The 17394-nt window shown below is 46.2% G+C and overlaps 1 protein-coding gene and 1 non-coding gene across 2 annotated transcripts in view; both read left to right on the plus strand.

The window, feature by feature from the left end:
* Positions 1-205: 205 nt before the first annotated feature.
* On the plus strand, positions 206-277 carry trnap-ugg (transfer RNA proline (anticodon UGG)). Its single transcript has one exon. It is a non-coding gene; the product is annotated as a tRNA-Pro (tRNA).
* Positions 278-1013: 736 nt separating this feature from the next.
* Positions 1014-17394, plus strand: part of slc39a14 (solute carrier family 39 member 14) — a 63686-nt gene continuing 47305 nt past the window's right edge. Inside the window, exons 1-3 of the mRNA XM_056275911.1 lie at positions 1014-1217; positions 15208-15397; positions 16011-16376. Of these exons, the coding sequence (XP_056131886.1) occupies positions 16038-16376 (339 nt within the window). The 5' untranslated portion in view covers positions 1014-1217; positions 15208-15397; positions 16011-16037. The remainder of the gene's footprint in view (positions 1218-15207; positions 15398-16010; positions 16377-17394) is intronic.

Genomic DNA, 17394 nt, shown 5'->3' on the forward strand with positions numbered 1-17394 from the left:
GACTTCCGGCTTGAAGAGTTGTCAAGTGGTTGGTGTTTTGTTTTGTTTTTGTTTTTTGCATGGTGACGTCACCTAGGAAGAACCGTGGTCGCGTGTACAGATGTCGGCAACAATAACGCGATATAAACAAAATTTACAAATAACAGACGCAGCACATTGGGTCATTATTCAATATATTTAATGTACTGCAACTTCCATGTGGAGTGGCTCGTTGGTCTAGGGGTATGATTCTCGCTTTGGGTGCGAGAGGTCCCGGGTTCAAATCCCGGACGAGCCCGATTCTTTTCCCAACCTGTTCAAGAATAAGCTACTCTCGTGTGTAAGTCAGTCACATGGCGCTGCCAAACGAACCGTCGTGGAAACACTGCCTTCCGAGAAATGGTGCTTTGCACAGCGGGCATAATGTTGAATGGCAGTTGGTGATAAATGAGCTAAGAAGCGTTTCTAAATATAAGCATCCATCCATCCATCCATCCATCCAACCGTTATCCAGAGCGCTTGTGGCGGGGATGCTGGAGCCTATGGATGGACAGGCCACCGGGCCACCAGGCCACCACCGGGCAACAGACCACTAAGCATGTCTCTCTGACAAATGAGACAGCGACATTCTCGTACTTGATGTAATAGATAAATCCTCCCCTAGCAATATAAGTAAACATTACTAATATGAACGTTCATGGGTGGAAACCAGGTAAACAGGTAAGCGCCCGATTCGCCGTTACTTTGTAAGAGTGACGTCAGCGTGGTTGAGGCGCGACGCCGCATTAAGAACAGTTAACGCGGCTTCAGCGCCTCAACCACGGGTGACGTCAGCGTGGTTGAGGCGCGACGCCGCATTAAGGAAAGTTAACGCGGCTTCTTCTTCTTGTACTTTTCGCATGTTGCAGCGTCTTCTTTCGGCAGCACGGTGGCGTCACGACCTCCGGAAAAACTACAGTAGGAAAGCGCCACCGGCTGGTATGTAAATAGTGACGTCACGAGGTACGCTCCGTATCCTGTCTGCACGCGCCGGTGTGAGTTGATTGAAGGGACGCTGGAAATGCGTGCGTGTGACTGTGAGTGGACGGAGACATCGTTCGCCATCAGCCCACCTGTCACCTTAAAGCGGCGTCGGTTCTCCAGCGTGGACATAAAGGACGTCACCAAGAGACGGAGCCGCACTGCCGACAGGGTTTCTGTTGTTTCCAGCAGCGCAGACCCACAGTCAGCATCCCCGGGTAAGCTAAGGCTAACCTAGCTATAGCGGCTAAGACCAATTAGCTCAATCTTTCTCATTAATATTCCTTTCACCCCGTTACCGATAAGCTCTGCTTCGCATGGCCAGCTGGCTAGGACCAGGACCAGGACCAGGACCAGCTCGGCTCTCGACTAATAGGATTTCGAGTCTCACGTGTTAGCTCGGTCGCTGATGTAATTCTGACGATATGGTTGCTCTGTGGTCCATTTCCCTGACGGAGTTGCCGCCAGGTGTTTATGGTGTGTGTGTGTGTGTGTGTGTGTGTGTGTGTGTGTGTGTGTGTGTGTGTGTGTGTGTGTGTGTGTGTGTGTGTGTGTGAGAGAGAGAGGGGGGGGGGCTGAATTTGAGAGGTAACGATGTAGCTGGTCATCACTTGTAAGGCTCACACACGCTCCGTTCGGTGTGTCCATTACTTGCTGGTATCATTTGTGTCTGGTAATAAGAAGCCAGGCTGCAAAGGTGTTGGTCTTCCGTCCGGTCCCCCGTCCGGTCCCCCGTCTTCCGTCCGGTCCTCCGTCCGGTTCCCCGTCTTCCGTCCGGTCCTCCGTCCGGTCCTCCGTCTTCCGTCCGGTCCCCCGTCCGGTCCTCCGTGTTCCGTCCGGTCCTCCGTCCGGTCCCCCGTCCGGTCCCCCGTCTTCCGTCCGGTCTTCCGTCCGGTCCCCCGTCTTCCGTCCGGTCCTCCGTCTTCCGTCCGTCTTCCGTCCGGTCCCCCGTCTTCCGTCCGGTCCCCCGTCTTCCGCGCTACATCGCTTTGCTCCCTCTGGCCGGGGAGTCAAGCGAGCAGAGGTGATGTCTGAACCCTATAATTTGATCTCAAGTGGTCTTTTGTGGCATGTGCTGGATGAATGGGGTGCATCAACAATGGTCCCTCAGATTGGCCTGGCAGCTCGTTTAAAGACTGCCGATCCCACATTATGCCCATTGTCATTGCTTCCTTAAGCTAATGACGGTGTTGGTTGATGATGTCACCTGAGCGCCTCATGAAACTATAATTGTGAGACTTGGAGAATACTGGGTCTGTTCGTGAGACTTGGAGAATACTGGGTCTGTCTTAACTGCCTGTCCTCCCGGCACTATGAGTACACCGTGATGAGGCAGTCGTCACTGCAGTTTAAGGAAGACAGGCGGCCGGCAGCCTGGTTTAAGGACAGGTGAGTAGAACGAACAAGAGCAAGCTCTGCGTGTGTGACTCTTGTATCCAGAGAAGGGAGAACGTTCATTGCATTCTTGAAGCTCTCCCCCCCCCCCCCACTTATTCTTTGTTGAGGAGATCATATGCAAGATGAAGTGGAGACGCGAGAAAGAGACGGGTGTGATTCCAGTAAAGTAGCTTCTAACCTACATGCTGAATTATGTCAGTAATTTGTATTGAACGATGTTTGATGAGGTATGTTTATGAAAATAATATATTAGAAATGGTTTGTCTCAACTAAAGCTGAAGCAGCAGGTCTAACTACTACACTTGTTTGAGTCATGGCATTTCCTCATTTGGGCGTTCTCTTTGTTTAATGGAATTATTTTCTGCTGACAAAGTCCACCAGTTGAGCAACACTTTTCCATGCCAACGCAGCTGCTGAACCCATGGAGGCTTTATCTGACAGTTTATGCCGTGTCACAAATGTGTGCTCATTTCCTTTTGAAAGATAGGACGTTTATGTATAACCCAAAGATTAGATTTACAAGTTTTGCATCTGCTATACCATACCTGCTAAATATGAACGCTTGCCTTTTATCCCCATACAGCTTTTACTATACCATGTTGTACTACAGTCTACTCCCTTCAGGGGGCGACACCTCTGAGCTGGCGTGTCATGTTGGAAAAGCCTTGGCTAGTTCTATGACTTGTTTCCCTTCCACTTGGGGCCAGCCTCTAGTCTGGGTGCTTCTCTGCTCCGTCGGCTGGTGAAGGTGATGATGACGTTCGGAAGTGTTCACAGCAATCTAACCCTGTTTTTATGGTACAGACCTGTGAGTGAGAGACGGTACTATGCTGTGACCTGTGAGTGAGAGACGGTACTATGCTGTGACCTGTGAGTGAGAGACGGTACTATGCTGTGACCTGTGAGTGAGAGACGGTACTATGCTGTGACCTGTGAGTGAGAGACGGTACTATGCTGTGACCTGTGAGTGAGAGACGGTACTATGCTGTGACCTGTGAGTGAGAGACGGTACTATGCTGTGACCTGTGAGTGGGAGACGGTACTATGCTGTGACCTGTGAGTGGGAGACGGTACTATGCTGTGACCTGTGAGTGGGAGACGGTACTATGCTGTGACCTGTGAGTGGGAGACGGTACTATGCTGTGACCTGTGAGTGGGAGACGGTACTATGCTGTGACCTGTGAGTGAGAGACGGTACTATGCTGTGACCTGTGAGTGGGAGACGGTACTATGCTGTGACCTGTGAGTGGGAGACGGTACTATGCTGTGACCTGTGAGTGGGAGACGGTACTATGCTGTGACCTGTGAGTGGGAGACGGTACTATGCTGTGACCTGTGAGTGAGAGACGGTACTATGCTGTGACCTGTGAGTGAGAGACGGTACTATGCTGTGACCTGTGAGTGGGAGACGGTACTATGCTGTGACCTGTGAGTGGGAGACGGTACTATGCTGTGACCTGTGAGTGGGAGACGGTACTATGCTGTGACCTGTGAGTGGGAGACGGTACTATGCTGTGACCTGTGAGTGGGAGACGGTACTATGCTGTGACCTGTGAGTGGGAGACGGTACTATGCTGTGACCTGTGAGTGGGAGACGGTACTATGCTGTGACCTGTGAGTGGGAGACGGTACTATGCTGTGACCTGTGAGTGGGAGACGGTACTATGCTGTGACCTGTGAGTGAGAGACGGAACTATGCTGTAGCCTTCTATCATTTATTATACAAATTCACTTTTTACTAGTTAAAATGCCACGTTTTTATGAGGAATTGAAATGTTGATATCAGAAACTAAATGTTAACTAGTGAGAATAACAACTCTTACCCCATTTATTCAAAAGAGTTGGACTTTAACTAGTGACAATGTTTATCAGAATTTGCCGATAGCAGAAATGAAATTTTATCGAAAATGGAAATGATGGCTCTAGTGAACATTTGAACTTGTGACACTAATTAGCCTAGTCTGCCTGTCTGGTTGAAGGCAACATTAGCTGGTGTGGCGTTGGGTTGGAAAGAGAACCTGCGTAAGCACGGCCCTCCCTCCCTCCCTCCCTCCCTCCCTGGCAAGCTGTGGAGGAGCGCCGGGTCTGGAGCAGAGGTGTCTTTGCGAGCTCTGTAGATCTGTGCTTTCTGCTTAGCCACTTCTCCTGGCTCACCTGTGTGTCTGTCTATCTGTCTCACTGATGGCGTAACCAGCAGCAGTCAGGATAAGACGTTGAGGAGTAGGAAGGAGGATGCAAGAGGCCAATCAGAGGCAGGATTGGCCACATCCCTCAGGGATTGGAGGTCGGCAGACCAGGACGATGCCCCTTCATTGTGTGTCTATTGGATGAAGCGTGTATTAGAACACATCATTGCAAAAGCTCAACAACGACTTTCTTTACTTTCGCCAGCCGCTGAGAAATGACTGGCTCAAACCTCAGCTGCTCGTTCTGTTTCACTCGCCATTAGCCAGGCCATCGTAACTTCTTCTGTTACACTAGTACACTAGTACAGTATTACACTAGTACACTAGTACAGTACTACGCTATTACAGTATTACACTAGTACACTAGTACAGTATTATAGTATTACACTAGTACACTAGTACAGTACTACACTAGTACAGTATTATAGTATTACAGTAGTACAGTATTATGGTATTACAGTATTATATTAGTACAGTATTACAGGATCATAGTAGTACAGTATTATAGTATTACAGTGTTATAGTATTACAGTATCATAGTATTATAGTATTACAGCATTACAGTATTATAGTAGTACAGTATTGCAGTATTATAATATTACAGTATTATAGTATTACAGTAGTGCAGTATTGTAGTATTACAGTATTCTAGTATTACAGTATTATAGTATTACAGTGTTATAGTATTACAGTATTATAGTATCACAGTATTATAGTATTACAGTATTATAGTATTACAGTATTATAGTAGTACAGTATTGCAGTATTATAGTATTACAGTATTAGTATTACAGCATTACAGTATTATAGTATTACAGTATTATAGTATTACAGTAGTACAGTATTGCAGTATTGTAGTATTCTAGTATCACAGTATTATAGTATTACAGCTTTACAGTATTATAGTATTATAGTATTACAGTATTATAGTATGATGCGGTGGCACGGTCTGTCAAACATGGAAGAAACTGTAGCGGATTGTCAACAAGGCGTCCCAAATCACAGGCAGCCCACTCCCCTCAGTTGAACCTCTGCATACTCACTGGACTGTAAAGAAGATCACCTCCGACCCCTCACATCCTGCTGCTGCTCATCACCTCCCAGCTGCTTCCCTCAGGGAGGCGCTACAGGTCACTGTCCACCACTAAGACTAAACGCTTCACAGTCGTCCCCCAGCCATCAGGACTGTGAATTGCTCCCTACAGTCCCTCCTCACCCACCACTGACATCAACACCACCATTCACCTGTATGCCTGATGTGTTTATTTCTGTTATTGTGTAGCTGTATCGTTCGTGATCATATGTGCAGTGTCTGTTGTTGTCCATGTATGTGTTGTGCTGCAGAATGTAAAGTGTACCAAAAACACATTCCGCCGGCCTTGGTCGTGTGGCTAATAAAACAAGCTAATCTAGTGTAATCTAATCTAGACGATGGCAGGAGACCTCAACATCCTGTGAAGATGGGCTCATGTTCTCACTGCAGACAACCTGTCGCCTGGTGCGCCACCGACCTTCCCTACCACCTCTTATCTCCCAGCCACAACTCCCAGCCACAAGCAGGCCTCGGACCCTTCGGTTACAAACGCACACACATGCGCGCACACTCCAACTGGTGCTATGGCTGCATGTGTCTATCTTATCAGAGTGTGCGGTGACAGCAGTCTGCCCTGGCATGCTGACATTAACGTGGGACCTTGTCCCGGTGTGTTGTTTGTACTGACCGGATTTGTTTGTGGAAGTTGTCCCAGTGTGTTGTTTGTACTGACCTGATTTGTTTGTGGAAGTTGTCCCGGTGTGTTGTTTGTACTGACCGGATTTGTTTGTGGAAGTTGTCCCAGTGTGTTGTTTGTACTGACCAGATTTGTTTGTGGAAGTTGTCCCGGTGTGTTGTTTGTGGAAGTTGTCCCAGTGTGTTGTTTGTACTGACCGGATTTGTTTGTTGAAGTTGTCCCAGTGTGTTGTTTGTACTGACCGGATTTGTTTGTGGAAGTTGTCCCGGTGTGTTGTTTGTACTGACCGGATTTGTTTGTGGAAGTTGTCCCAGTGTGTTGTTTGTACTGACCGGATTTGTTTGTGGAAGTTGTCCCGGTGTGTTGTTTGTACTGACCGGATTTGTTTGTGGAAGTTGTCCCAGTGTGTTGTTTGTACTGACCGGATTTGTTTGTGGAAGTTGTCCCAGTGTGTTGTTTGTATTGACCGGATTTGTTTGTGGAAGTTGTCCCAGTGTGTTGTTTGTACTGACCTGATTTGTTTGTGGAAGTTGTCCCAGTGTGTTGTTTGTACTGACCGGATTTGTTTGTGGAAGTTGTCCCGGTGTGTTGTTTGTACTGACCGGATTTGTTTGTGGAAGTTGTCCCAGTGTGTTGTTTGTACTGACCGGATTTGTTTGTGGAAGTTGTCCCAGTGTGTTGTTTGTACTGACCTGATTTGTTTGTGGAAGTTGTCCCGGTGTGTTGTTTGTACTGACCGGATTTGTTTGTGGAAGTTGTCCCAGTGTGTTGTTTGTACTGACCGGATTTGTTTGTGGAAGTTGTCCCAGTGTGTTGTTTGTATTGACCGGATTTGTTTGTGGAAGTTGTCCCAGTGTGTTGTTTGTACTGACCTGATTTGTTTGTGGAAGTTGTCCCGGTGTGTTGTTTGTACTGACCGGATTTGTTTGTGGAAGTTGTCCCGGTGTGTTGTTTGTACTGACCGGATTTGTTTGTGGAAGTTGTCCCAGTGTGTTGTTTGTACTGACCGGATTTGTTTGTGGAAGTTGTCCCAGTGTGTTGTTTGTACTGACCGGATTTGTTTGTGGAAGTTGTCCCAGTGTGTTGTTTGTACTGACCGGATTTGTTTGTGGAAGTTGTCCCAGTGTGTTGTTTGTACTGACCTGATTTGTTTGTGGAAGTTGTCCCAGTGTGTTGTTTGTACTGACCGGATTTGTTTGTGGAAGTTGTCCCGGTGTGTTGTTTGTACTGACCGGATTTGTTTGTGGAAGTTGTCCCAGTGTGTTGTTTGTACTGACCGGATTTGTTTGTGGAAGTTGTCCCAGTGTGTTGTTTGTACTGACCGGATTTGTTTGTGGAAGTTGTCCCAGTGTGTTGTTTGTACTGACCGGATTTGTTTGTGGCCATACCGAGAAGGCGTTCTTAAGGTAAAGACTGAAAAGGCCACTGCTCGCTCCTTCATTGTTCATCCTTTCACAGCAGCGCCTTTTCCAGAGCAAGAGGAGTTATTTAGAAGTGTGGTTGGTTGCGGCGTGTTTGTCTATATTTAATCGGCATTCCAAGTCCAAGTGATTGTTATTGCCAAGAGGACAGGGCTGAAGTCAACCATGCACGTCTTGTCAAATACTAACCATCCAGATTATAGCTGCGGTATGTAGGAATTTCTTTGTTTGCATTTCGCTCCAAAACGCATCTTAACACATTTAAGTCAGTCTGTTATGAGCACGCTTTATAGACCGGCGCAGCAGCAGTGCAGAGGTATTCCTAAAGTTTCACAGCGAGCCTCACCCTTCTAACCAATCAGAGAAGCTCAGAGGTGAAGGGGCATGTACCTCCTTGCTGTCAATCAACCTTTGCATACAATTCGATAGTTTGGCTCAGTTGGCAGTTCTCGGGTGAAGCCCAGTTTAAACTATATACAGTAGATTTGTCTCCACTGTCCAAATGAAAAGTGGTCTTTATCTTTGGAAATACTTTACCTATATTTTCAAAAGTACCGTACAACAGCAATGTGTAAACGAGAGATTAGCTGGGACAAGCTTTTTTTTCCACCTGCATAGATTATCAAGGACACTACAAGTGTGTCAGTTGTGATGAGCACACTCATGCACCCTGATTTGGAGGAAGGGGTTATGAGAGGGAAGGAGGAAGTGGTGGGGGGGGCACTCTAAAACTAGCTCACCCTTGCCTACTTCTCCAAAGTTACTGATTTTTTTTCTCCATCTATCCATCCATTATCCGAACCGCTTATCCTGCTCTCAGGGTCGCAGGGATGCTGGAGCCTATCCCAGCAGTCATTGGGTGGCAAGCGGGGAGACACCCTGGACAGGCCGCCAGGCCATCACAGGGCATGTACAGTCTTTAATATGAATTAAATATATATATATACTTTTTCTGTTTTTGTTAAATCCCAGGATTGTTTCTAGATTATCAGCTTCTTATAAGAGACAGGGCAGACCACTCACATTTTAAACTTTTCTTTTCTTTTTGTTCAGATAGCAGGAAAGTAGGGAGTCACACCAGAGGAGATACAAGAGAAGGATGATAAGGCCAGAGTTCTTCTTAGGGCAGCAGGAGTAAACAGTGTGCAGCTTTGCAGACCGTAGATTTGAATCCCCCACCTATTTTTCACAAGCAGTTTATCCAGAATATCTACACTCATACATTAACACACTATACTTGGCCAGCAGTTAGCTCGGGCAATCTTCTGTCTTCGTGTTTCAGATGTATGCTTTTGTCTCTCCCCTGCAAATCCCTTTCCCCGTCTTTCTCTTATGAAGCATTGATGTAGAAGTAGAGGGCTTTACCCCTGGCCTCAGTCCTGCATTGTTTGAGCGAGAGGAGGAAGAGGAGGTGTGAGTGTGTTGTTGCACATCTCTCCTCCCTGTTGCACACTCTCCTCAGGGCAGGTCACCCACCACATGCCTTGTTGGGTCCACACTTGTTGATATCAAGTGGGCTGGAAGTGAGAGGAGCAGCAGAAGAAGCTTCAGAGAACGCAGCAACATTACAAGCAACCAACCATAAGGAACAGGTCATAACTACAACCCCATAACAATACCCCTGAACATCTGGAACAGTGGTTCTCAATCACTTCCCATGATCGAGTACCACATGTTTTCCATCCATTACAATAAGAGCATGTTCAAAGCAACAGAGGGTGAGAGTAGGGAGTGATGTGAAATCAAGATGAGCTTTCTCTGCTTTGTTAGCTCAGAGAGAGAGAGAGAGAGAGAGAGAGAGAGAGAGAGAGAGAGAGAGAGAGAGAGAGAGAGAGAGAGAGAGAGAGAGAGAGAGAGAGAGAGAGAGAGCGAGCGAGAGAGACTAAAGTATTTATTTACCTTTCATTTACCCAGGGAAATTTGACCCAATATATACAGTTGGGTCCAAAAGTCCAAGATCACGTCGAAAATCTGTGATATTTTCATGTAAACCTGGGAATAAGCAAAGTTTGAGGATTTAGAAACATTTAAAACACAAAGTTGACATGTGAAATGAAGAAATGTTTAAGGTTCTGCACTATTTCTAGTCAGCAATCAAATTTAAACACATCTGTGGCATTGACCATGTTAACTTCTTCGTAGAAAAGGTCAGATCTCCTTAACTTTTATCCCTTCCACTGAAGCAAGTGTTCAGATGACACTCAGGTGGATCTGATCTACTCATTAGAGACTTGTTTAAGTAAATCAGTCTGCAGTCACTATTCACCTGTTATAAACATGGCTGTGCTGCCTCAAGTTTTCAGATGAACACTTCTTAGTAAGTAGCATTGTGATAGTGGGGAAAATGGCATCAGAATGAAGTTAAATTGGTATTCTAAGCAAAGAGGGGCTTTCTCAGCATCAAATCATGGTTCGACTGAAGGTTTCTAAGGGGGCAGTCCATGGCACTGTAAAACGCTTTGCTAAAACTGGATCAGTTGTATCGAAAGTACGATCAGGCAGACCAAAAGTGACCACACCGTCAGGACATCAATACATCAAACTTTGTTCACTGAGAGATAGAAAAAGCAACTTCATCACAGACAGAATTTACTAAATGATTAGATTAGATTGTTTTATTAGCCACATGACCAAGGCTGGAGAATTTGTTTTCGGTACACGTTAAACTCTGCAGCACAATATGTACATGGACAACAACAGACACGCCACATATTATCACGAACAATACAGTTAGTAACAGAAATGCGGAAGCAGGGCAGGCTAAGCTAACTGCTAGCCCATGTAGACCGGCAGTTCTGATAACACCGAGGGCGGTCTGGCAGCGGCCTCGCCTAGCCTTGACTGAGATTTTAGCGTCGTCGTGTGGAGTGCGGGGAGGTGTGTCAAAGGTGTCTGGCTGGAAGAGCTGGCGTTGGATCGGCTGAGGGAGCTTGGTCTGCTGGGTCCTGTGGGCCCAAGGACCACGGCCCTGACCGGAGCTGCACCCAAAGACAAAACACCGAGGGCGCTCTGACAGGACGCGGAAGCGGGGCAGGCTAAGCTAACTGCTAGCCCATGCAGACCGGCAGTTCCAACAGTTGTCCTGGCTGGCGTTCCTTTTCTGGACAGTGATTTTTTAAAAATTAGTTTAGATATATGTGGGAACAATGTTTCATTTCATTTCATGCACTTTCGCACATGAAATGAAATGACCAAGTGTTTCTGATTCTAAAGTTATGCACAACTAGGTGAATTGTGGTATTTATGCCAATGGTGTATGAGAAGGGACTCTAGGGAGGAATTCAGAGTCCTGATGATTAGGGGGAAAAAACTGTTTGTGAAGCATTTAGTCTTAGTGGACAGTGACCTGTAGCACCTCCCTGAGGGAAGGAGCTGGAAGAGGTGATGAGCAGGATGTGAGGGGTCAGAGGTGATCATCTTTGCTCGCCTTACAGTCCGGTGAGTATGTAGAGATTCATTACATTACATTACAGTCGTTTAGCTGACGCTTTTATCCAAAGTGACTTACAATAAGTGCATCATTTAATGTAGGAAATCAGGAGAACTACTAGTCATCAGAGGTCATAGGTGCATCTTCTGTCTAAACAAGCATCTAACAGCAAAACCAGTACTAAAGTAAAAGCGCAAGAAAGAGATTTTCTTTTTAAATGAGTGAATACAATAAGTGCTAAGAACAAGTAACATGGTAGTAGTTCTTGAAGAGGTGAGTTGTCAACCTGCGCCGAAAGATAGGCAGCGACTCCTCTGTCCTGACATCAGTGGGGAGTTCATTCCACCACTGTGGGGCCAGGACAGAAAAGAGCCGTGACCGGGTCGATCGACAGCAGGGACCTCTGAGCGACGGGGCAACCAGGGGTCCCGAGGCAGCAGAGCGAAGTGGTCTGGCGGGGGTGTAGGGCTTGACCGTGGCCTGGAGATAGGAAGGAGCTGTTCCTTTCACTGCCCTGTAGGCTAGCACCAGAGTCTTAAACTGGATGCGAGCAGCTACTGGGAGCCAGTGTAGGGACATGAGAAGGGGAGTTGTGTGGGAGAACTTAGGGCGGTTGAACACCAGACGAGCTGCAGCTTTGTGAACAAGCTCCAGAGGTCTGATGGCCGACGCTGGGGTGCCAGCAAGGAGGGAGTTGCTGTAGTCCAACCGGGAGATGACCAGAGCCTGGATGAGCACCTGTGCCGTCTCGTCGGTGAGGAATGGGTGAATCCTCCTGAAGTTATAGAGGAGAAATCTGCAGGAGCGAGCAACTGATGCAACGTTTGCAGCAAATGACAGTTGGTCATCCAGGATCACACCCAGATTCCTCACAGTCCGAGTCGGCATCACCGCGGTGTTGTCATGGTGATGGCCAGGTCTTGGTGCGGGCAACCTTTACCCGGGAGGAACATCAGCTCTGTCTTGTCCAGATTGAGCTTCAGGTGGTGTGTCACCATCCACTCCGAGATGTCAGTCAATCAGATTCAGCTGAGGAGAGTGGGTTGCCTGTGATTTTGGATGCCTCGTTGACAATCCGCTGCAGTTTTTTCTGTGTTTGACTGTCCATGCCGCCTTACCATACTGTAATAAAAGGTGTTGTAATGAACTCGCTAATGGCTGAGTAAAATGGAACGAGAAGTTGATGTTTGTTTGATCCAGTATTTTTTAAGCTGCCTAAGAAAGTAAAGTCGTTGTTGAGCTATATAAGAGCTATATAGTTATATAAATATAGCTATATATAAGACTCCAGTCAGCAAAAGTTCTGTCAAAAGAAGGTTGCCTAGTAGTGGTGTCAGGCCCTGTTTACGCCTGGCATTAACGTGCATTTTGGGTGATCCGATCTTAAGTGGACACCTGCAGGTATGAATGCACCCAAGACACATTGAGAATGCATTGAGATCTGATCGCTCCGACCAAACTTGGAGGTGGTCTGGGCTGCATATGGCCACATTCTTTTAGCAGTGTTTCCTGGGCCACATGGATGGATCGCCTACTCAACTGACGTCCTCTGCATAAGCAATGAAAACAATATCTAATGGAAAAAGACATTTACATTTCCCCACATAACAAGTTTTATGAATGAGTTTCAACTTTTGCCGTGTATTTTGAGCACAAAATGAAAGAAGGCAAATAATAAGAGCCTGACGCTCCTGATTCACTCAGTTAATTTTCCTTATCAGATTATTTGTCTCTGTCTAGCGCAACATGCATTTCCTGTGTCCATGTCATTGTAATAATGTGAAACTATTTACCCGCGATATACTATTTCTTAAAAGCAATATATCAGGTCAGGGGTCTGAAGGCTTTCACGGATCTTCATCATCATCATCATCATCACAACATTTATTTACACAGCACTGGGCGGCATGGTGGCCCAGTGGTTAGCACTGTTGCCTCACATCAAGAACGTTCTGGGTTCGAACCCCAGGCCATCCCAGGTCCTTCCTGTGTGGAGTTTACATGTTCTCCCCGTGTCTGTATGGGTTTCCTCTGGGTACTCCAGTTTCCTCCCACCATCAAAAAGACATGCATGTTAGGGTTAGTACTCCTGCCTGTGCCCCTGAGCAAGGCAATGGAAAGAAGAACTGGAGTTGGTCCCCGGGCACTGCAGCTGCCACTGCTGCTACACAATAGGATGGGTACATGCAGAGAACACATTTCGTTGTAACCGTACAATGACAAAATAAAGTGGCTTTCGTTTTTCATTTAAAAAAAAACCCTGTTGTGCTTCACAACAAACTGGAATGGAAATAAAAGAAAAGAAGTGCAGTAGAGATGGGGGATGATTTATTGTGTTTCTTTAAGAGCACTTCACATTTTGTATATCAACATAATTTGGTAGAATAATTGACAGTAATAACTTACAGATGGAAATACATCATAAGTAATTGACGGGGCATTAAAATGGGGCTCGAGTGAGCAAGAATGTCTCATTTTGTTAAATGCCTGTTGCTCCGACTCTTCTCTCCTCATGTTTCATGTTTAGTTACTTGTTTAGTTACGTGATGTACGTCTTTATTTAAATATAGAGCGGGCAAGTGAGATTCAATCACAAATGTTCACTCGAGACTCATGTGGAGACGCATTCTAATGCCAGCTGTGAACTGATGTACTTGGAGAGCTGACCACTTGTGATCAGATCACCCATGATGCATGTTAATGCCAGCTGTGAACAGGGCCTCAGGATGAGTAGCAGTCTCTAAAACACTTCTCGGGAAGGGAAACAAGGCCAGACACTTGGCATGGGCTAAGAAATACCAGCATTTCACAGTTAGATCAATGGAAAAAAGTCCTGTTTACTGATGAATCCAATTTTGAGATTTATGGCAGTAACAGAAGGGTGGATGTAAGAAGACGAACAGGAGAGAGATTGATACCACAGTGTATCAAACCAACAGTGAAACACAGTGGTGGGAATGTTCGAGTCTGGGGGTGTTTTGCCTACTCTGGAGTTGGACACTTGCACCGAATCAGCTACACCCTGAAAAAGGAGAGGTACCACTCCATTCTTCAGAGAAATGCTGCATCCTCTGTTTTGCATCTTTGTGGAGAAGAATTCATACTGCAGCAGGATAATGACCCCAAACACACCTCAAAGCTTTGCAAGAACTACTTGAAGACCAAGGAGTGCTTACTGTCGTGGACTTCCCTCCAGTCACCTACCTCGACCCCATGGAACATTTATAGGGGCACTTGAAGACTAAGAAAGCCGAACATCCCGTGACATCACAAGAAACTCTTTGAAACATTGTCAGATCATGCTCGGACAACATGGGTTATCGGGTTTTGCACAAGATTGTGGTCCATGCCAGCTCAAGTGCACGCTGTCATTAAAACAAAAAAGGGGGCATACCAAATACAAAGATTCTGAAATTCATGTACGTCTTTCAAAGATTCAACCTTTCACTCAAATTGTTAAGCTGATATTATCATTTGTAATGAAATTTTTTTTATATTAAATTAGAAAAGAATGCAAATTAGAAGCAATTTCACTAGAGGCCTCAGACTTTTTTAACTCCCTGTATATACTGCCCTGCTCCACCCTGCTTCATATTTATGTGGGCCACCTGGGAGCTCCGCTGTGCAACTGCAGTTATCTACTATTGCTGTCTTGATGGGGTTGAGTTGTTTGCGCAATGGCAATTTCTACCACCATGCTGGGGATTCGAACCCCAAGTCTACTAAAACCCTTTCATATCAGGACATAGTTTGCTGTGGTAGGGCTTCATAGCTTTCTGTGTACAGCGGCCTTCACTGTATGCAGCATTGCAGGAATCAACGAGGAATGCTGCCACTGTTTAGCAATGTGGGCTTGGCACAGTGCTTGGCCCTGTGGTTAGAGAGGGAATGTGGAACCTGGAGAAGGACAGAGTAAACACTGATTCTATTTTGGTTAGCCAAGGTTGATCTCTTTGTCTGGCCTTTCCTTGTCTTCCTGCTCTTTTCTTCCATAACACTGAGTTGTAGTCTTTGTATTTATCTGGTCTTCCTCTCCTCCGCAGTCCACCACAGTCAACCACTCACCCAGTGAGGCTGTCACTTTGGCCAAGGCTCTTGCTCCACCTCTGCGTGCATCTTTACCCTAAACCAGGGATCCTGTGGGTGTCGTGCTGCAAACACAGCTCTCCAGAGCAAGCCGACTGACTCGGGTGGGGCTCTACGGGAAAACTCTCACCAGGGCCACGGAAGAAGGTGAGTGTACCTCAAAGGAATGAATTGGGTACCTTGTCCAGCCATAGCAGTCTAACCTGTGTTTATGCAGACCTGGAGGACCGTCCCTGGGGCGAACAGAGATGAATTGGTGCTCTGTGAGCTGGAACTAAGGAATGGAAGGTTGCTTCTCTCCTGGTGTGTGTGTGTGTGTGTGTGTGTGTGTGTGTGTGTGTGTGTGTGTGTGTATTAGAGAGACTTAGTTTGTGTTGTTCCCTTCCTGCTGTGTTAAAGCGGGACTACCGATACCCTGTGTGTTATTTTGTCGAAGTGTTTAGTTACTCTGTTTCCCGTTTCCCCCATGTGTGCATTGTGCGGCAGGTCCATTACTGCAGACCTCTTGTTTCCATTTGGCATTTATTGTGTTTCAGTGGCTAATTCGGCTTTGCTAAATTATACGTTTATGTAAGAGTCCCATAGACCTCCTACCTCACATCCATAAAAATAGAGTGCAGGCTGGACATGCATACATACCTTTAAAAAAACAGAATTGTCATATTTGCATTTTCAGGTATGCTTTGGGATAGAGTTCCATGTACCATCCAAGCATCCCTTCTGAATTATCCTTTATTCTATCCTCACGTCTCCTCTACAGCAAGGCCCACCAGCCATTAGAAGAGCCATGCTCCGTCAGTCCCATCATGACCATAATACCAGCAGCATCATCACCTCCATTCTCCACATCCAGCCCCAGCTGATGCTCGCTCTGGCCCTCGCTGTACTGCTGTGTCCCTTCAGCAGCGTGCTGAGTCAGGGGGAGCCTGGCCAGACTCAGACCCAGACCCCAGCCCAGGTCCTCCAGAACCTGCTGGCCCGCTACGGGGACAATGCCACTATCAGCGTGCCCCAGCTCCGCTCTCTTCTGGCCCGCCTCAGCCAGGGCCAAAGCGACGGCAGCAGTAACTGGACCGCCATTACAGAGAGACCCCCCACCACACACCCTAAAACTAACGGCTCCAAGGTAAGAAACAAGCTGAGCACTCCTCAAAATAAGATAGGGCCAGTCTTTTTAGAGGTTTGTAGGAAGATCAGTGCACCAAGACCAGATGATGCATTATCCTATCTATGCAAACAATGGGTGTGAGCTTTAATAGTCTGAATGATTAAATGAGTCTTGAGCAAACATCTTTACCACTTTTATTTTGTTGTTTTTTTTTCTCCATACTTGCAAATCCTCTTTTATTTGAGACCTGTCAACAAAAGAAAGTGTTGGAAAAGTCAAAGATTTGTCCTTATTCTAGCCCAGTAGTCTCCAACCCTACTCCTGGAGGGCTGCGGTCCTGTTGGTTTTCATTCTAACCATAGTTTATAACACACTTGATTCTATAAATTACCTGCTCATCAAGACCTGATTAGTATAGGCCATCAGATAGATATTGTAGTTTATTAGATTCAGACTATCTCCTTCTTGATGGTGTCTCCTGACCTGATATATGTGGGGTTTTTAAACGTGAGAAAACCCGCTAAAAATAGGCGATTACCTCTTTTCCCATTGCTAGTAGATGAGTATGCCTTTCTGTTTTTTTTTCCTGGTGTGTCATGTTTGACCTCACAAACGGACCGGAAAAGGGGCGAAAATTATCGCATATTTGCAGGTTTTTTCAAATGCGGGAAAACCCGCTAAAAATAGGTGATTGGCTCCTTTCCCATTGCCAGTAGATGAGTATGCCTTTGTTTTTTGTTTTTTTCTGGTGTGTCAGGTTCGATGCCACAAATGCACCAGAAAAGGGGCCAAAATTAATGTGTCTACCCAGTTGTAATTTTTCCATCGCTGCTGATCGGAGCTGGAGCCGATAAATACCCATGACTACTGCAGTTATTTGTCCCGGGAATGAATGCCGACTGTAACCTTTAGTGTTTTGGGTTTTTTTTTTGTCCAGTGGGAAAGGGGCTGTAGTGTAGGTCATCAGATTGATAATGTAGTTTATCAGGTTGAGACTGTCTCCTTACTTTGCCGTGTCACACGCAAGTTTTCTTGC

Source organism: Lampris incognitus, chromosome 1 (assembly GCF_029633865.1).
Source record: "Lampris incognitus isolate fLamInc1 chromosome 1, fLamInc1.hap2, whole genome shotgun sequence".
In the NCBI taxonomy this organism is placed as follows: Eukaryota; Metazoa; Chordata; class Actinopteri; order Lampriformes; family Lampridae; genus Lampris; species Lampris incognitus.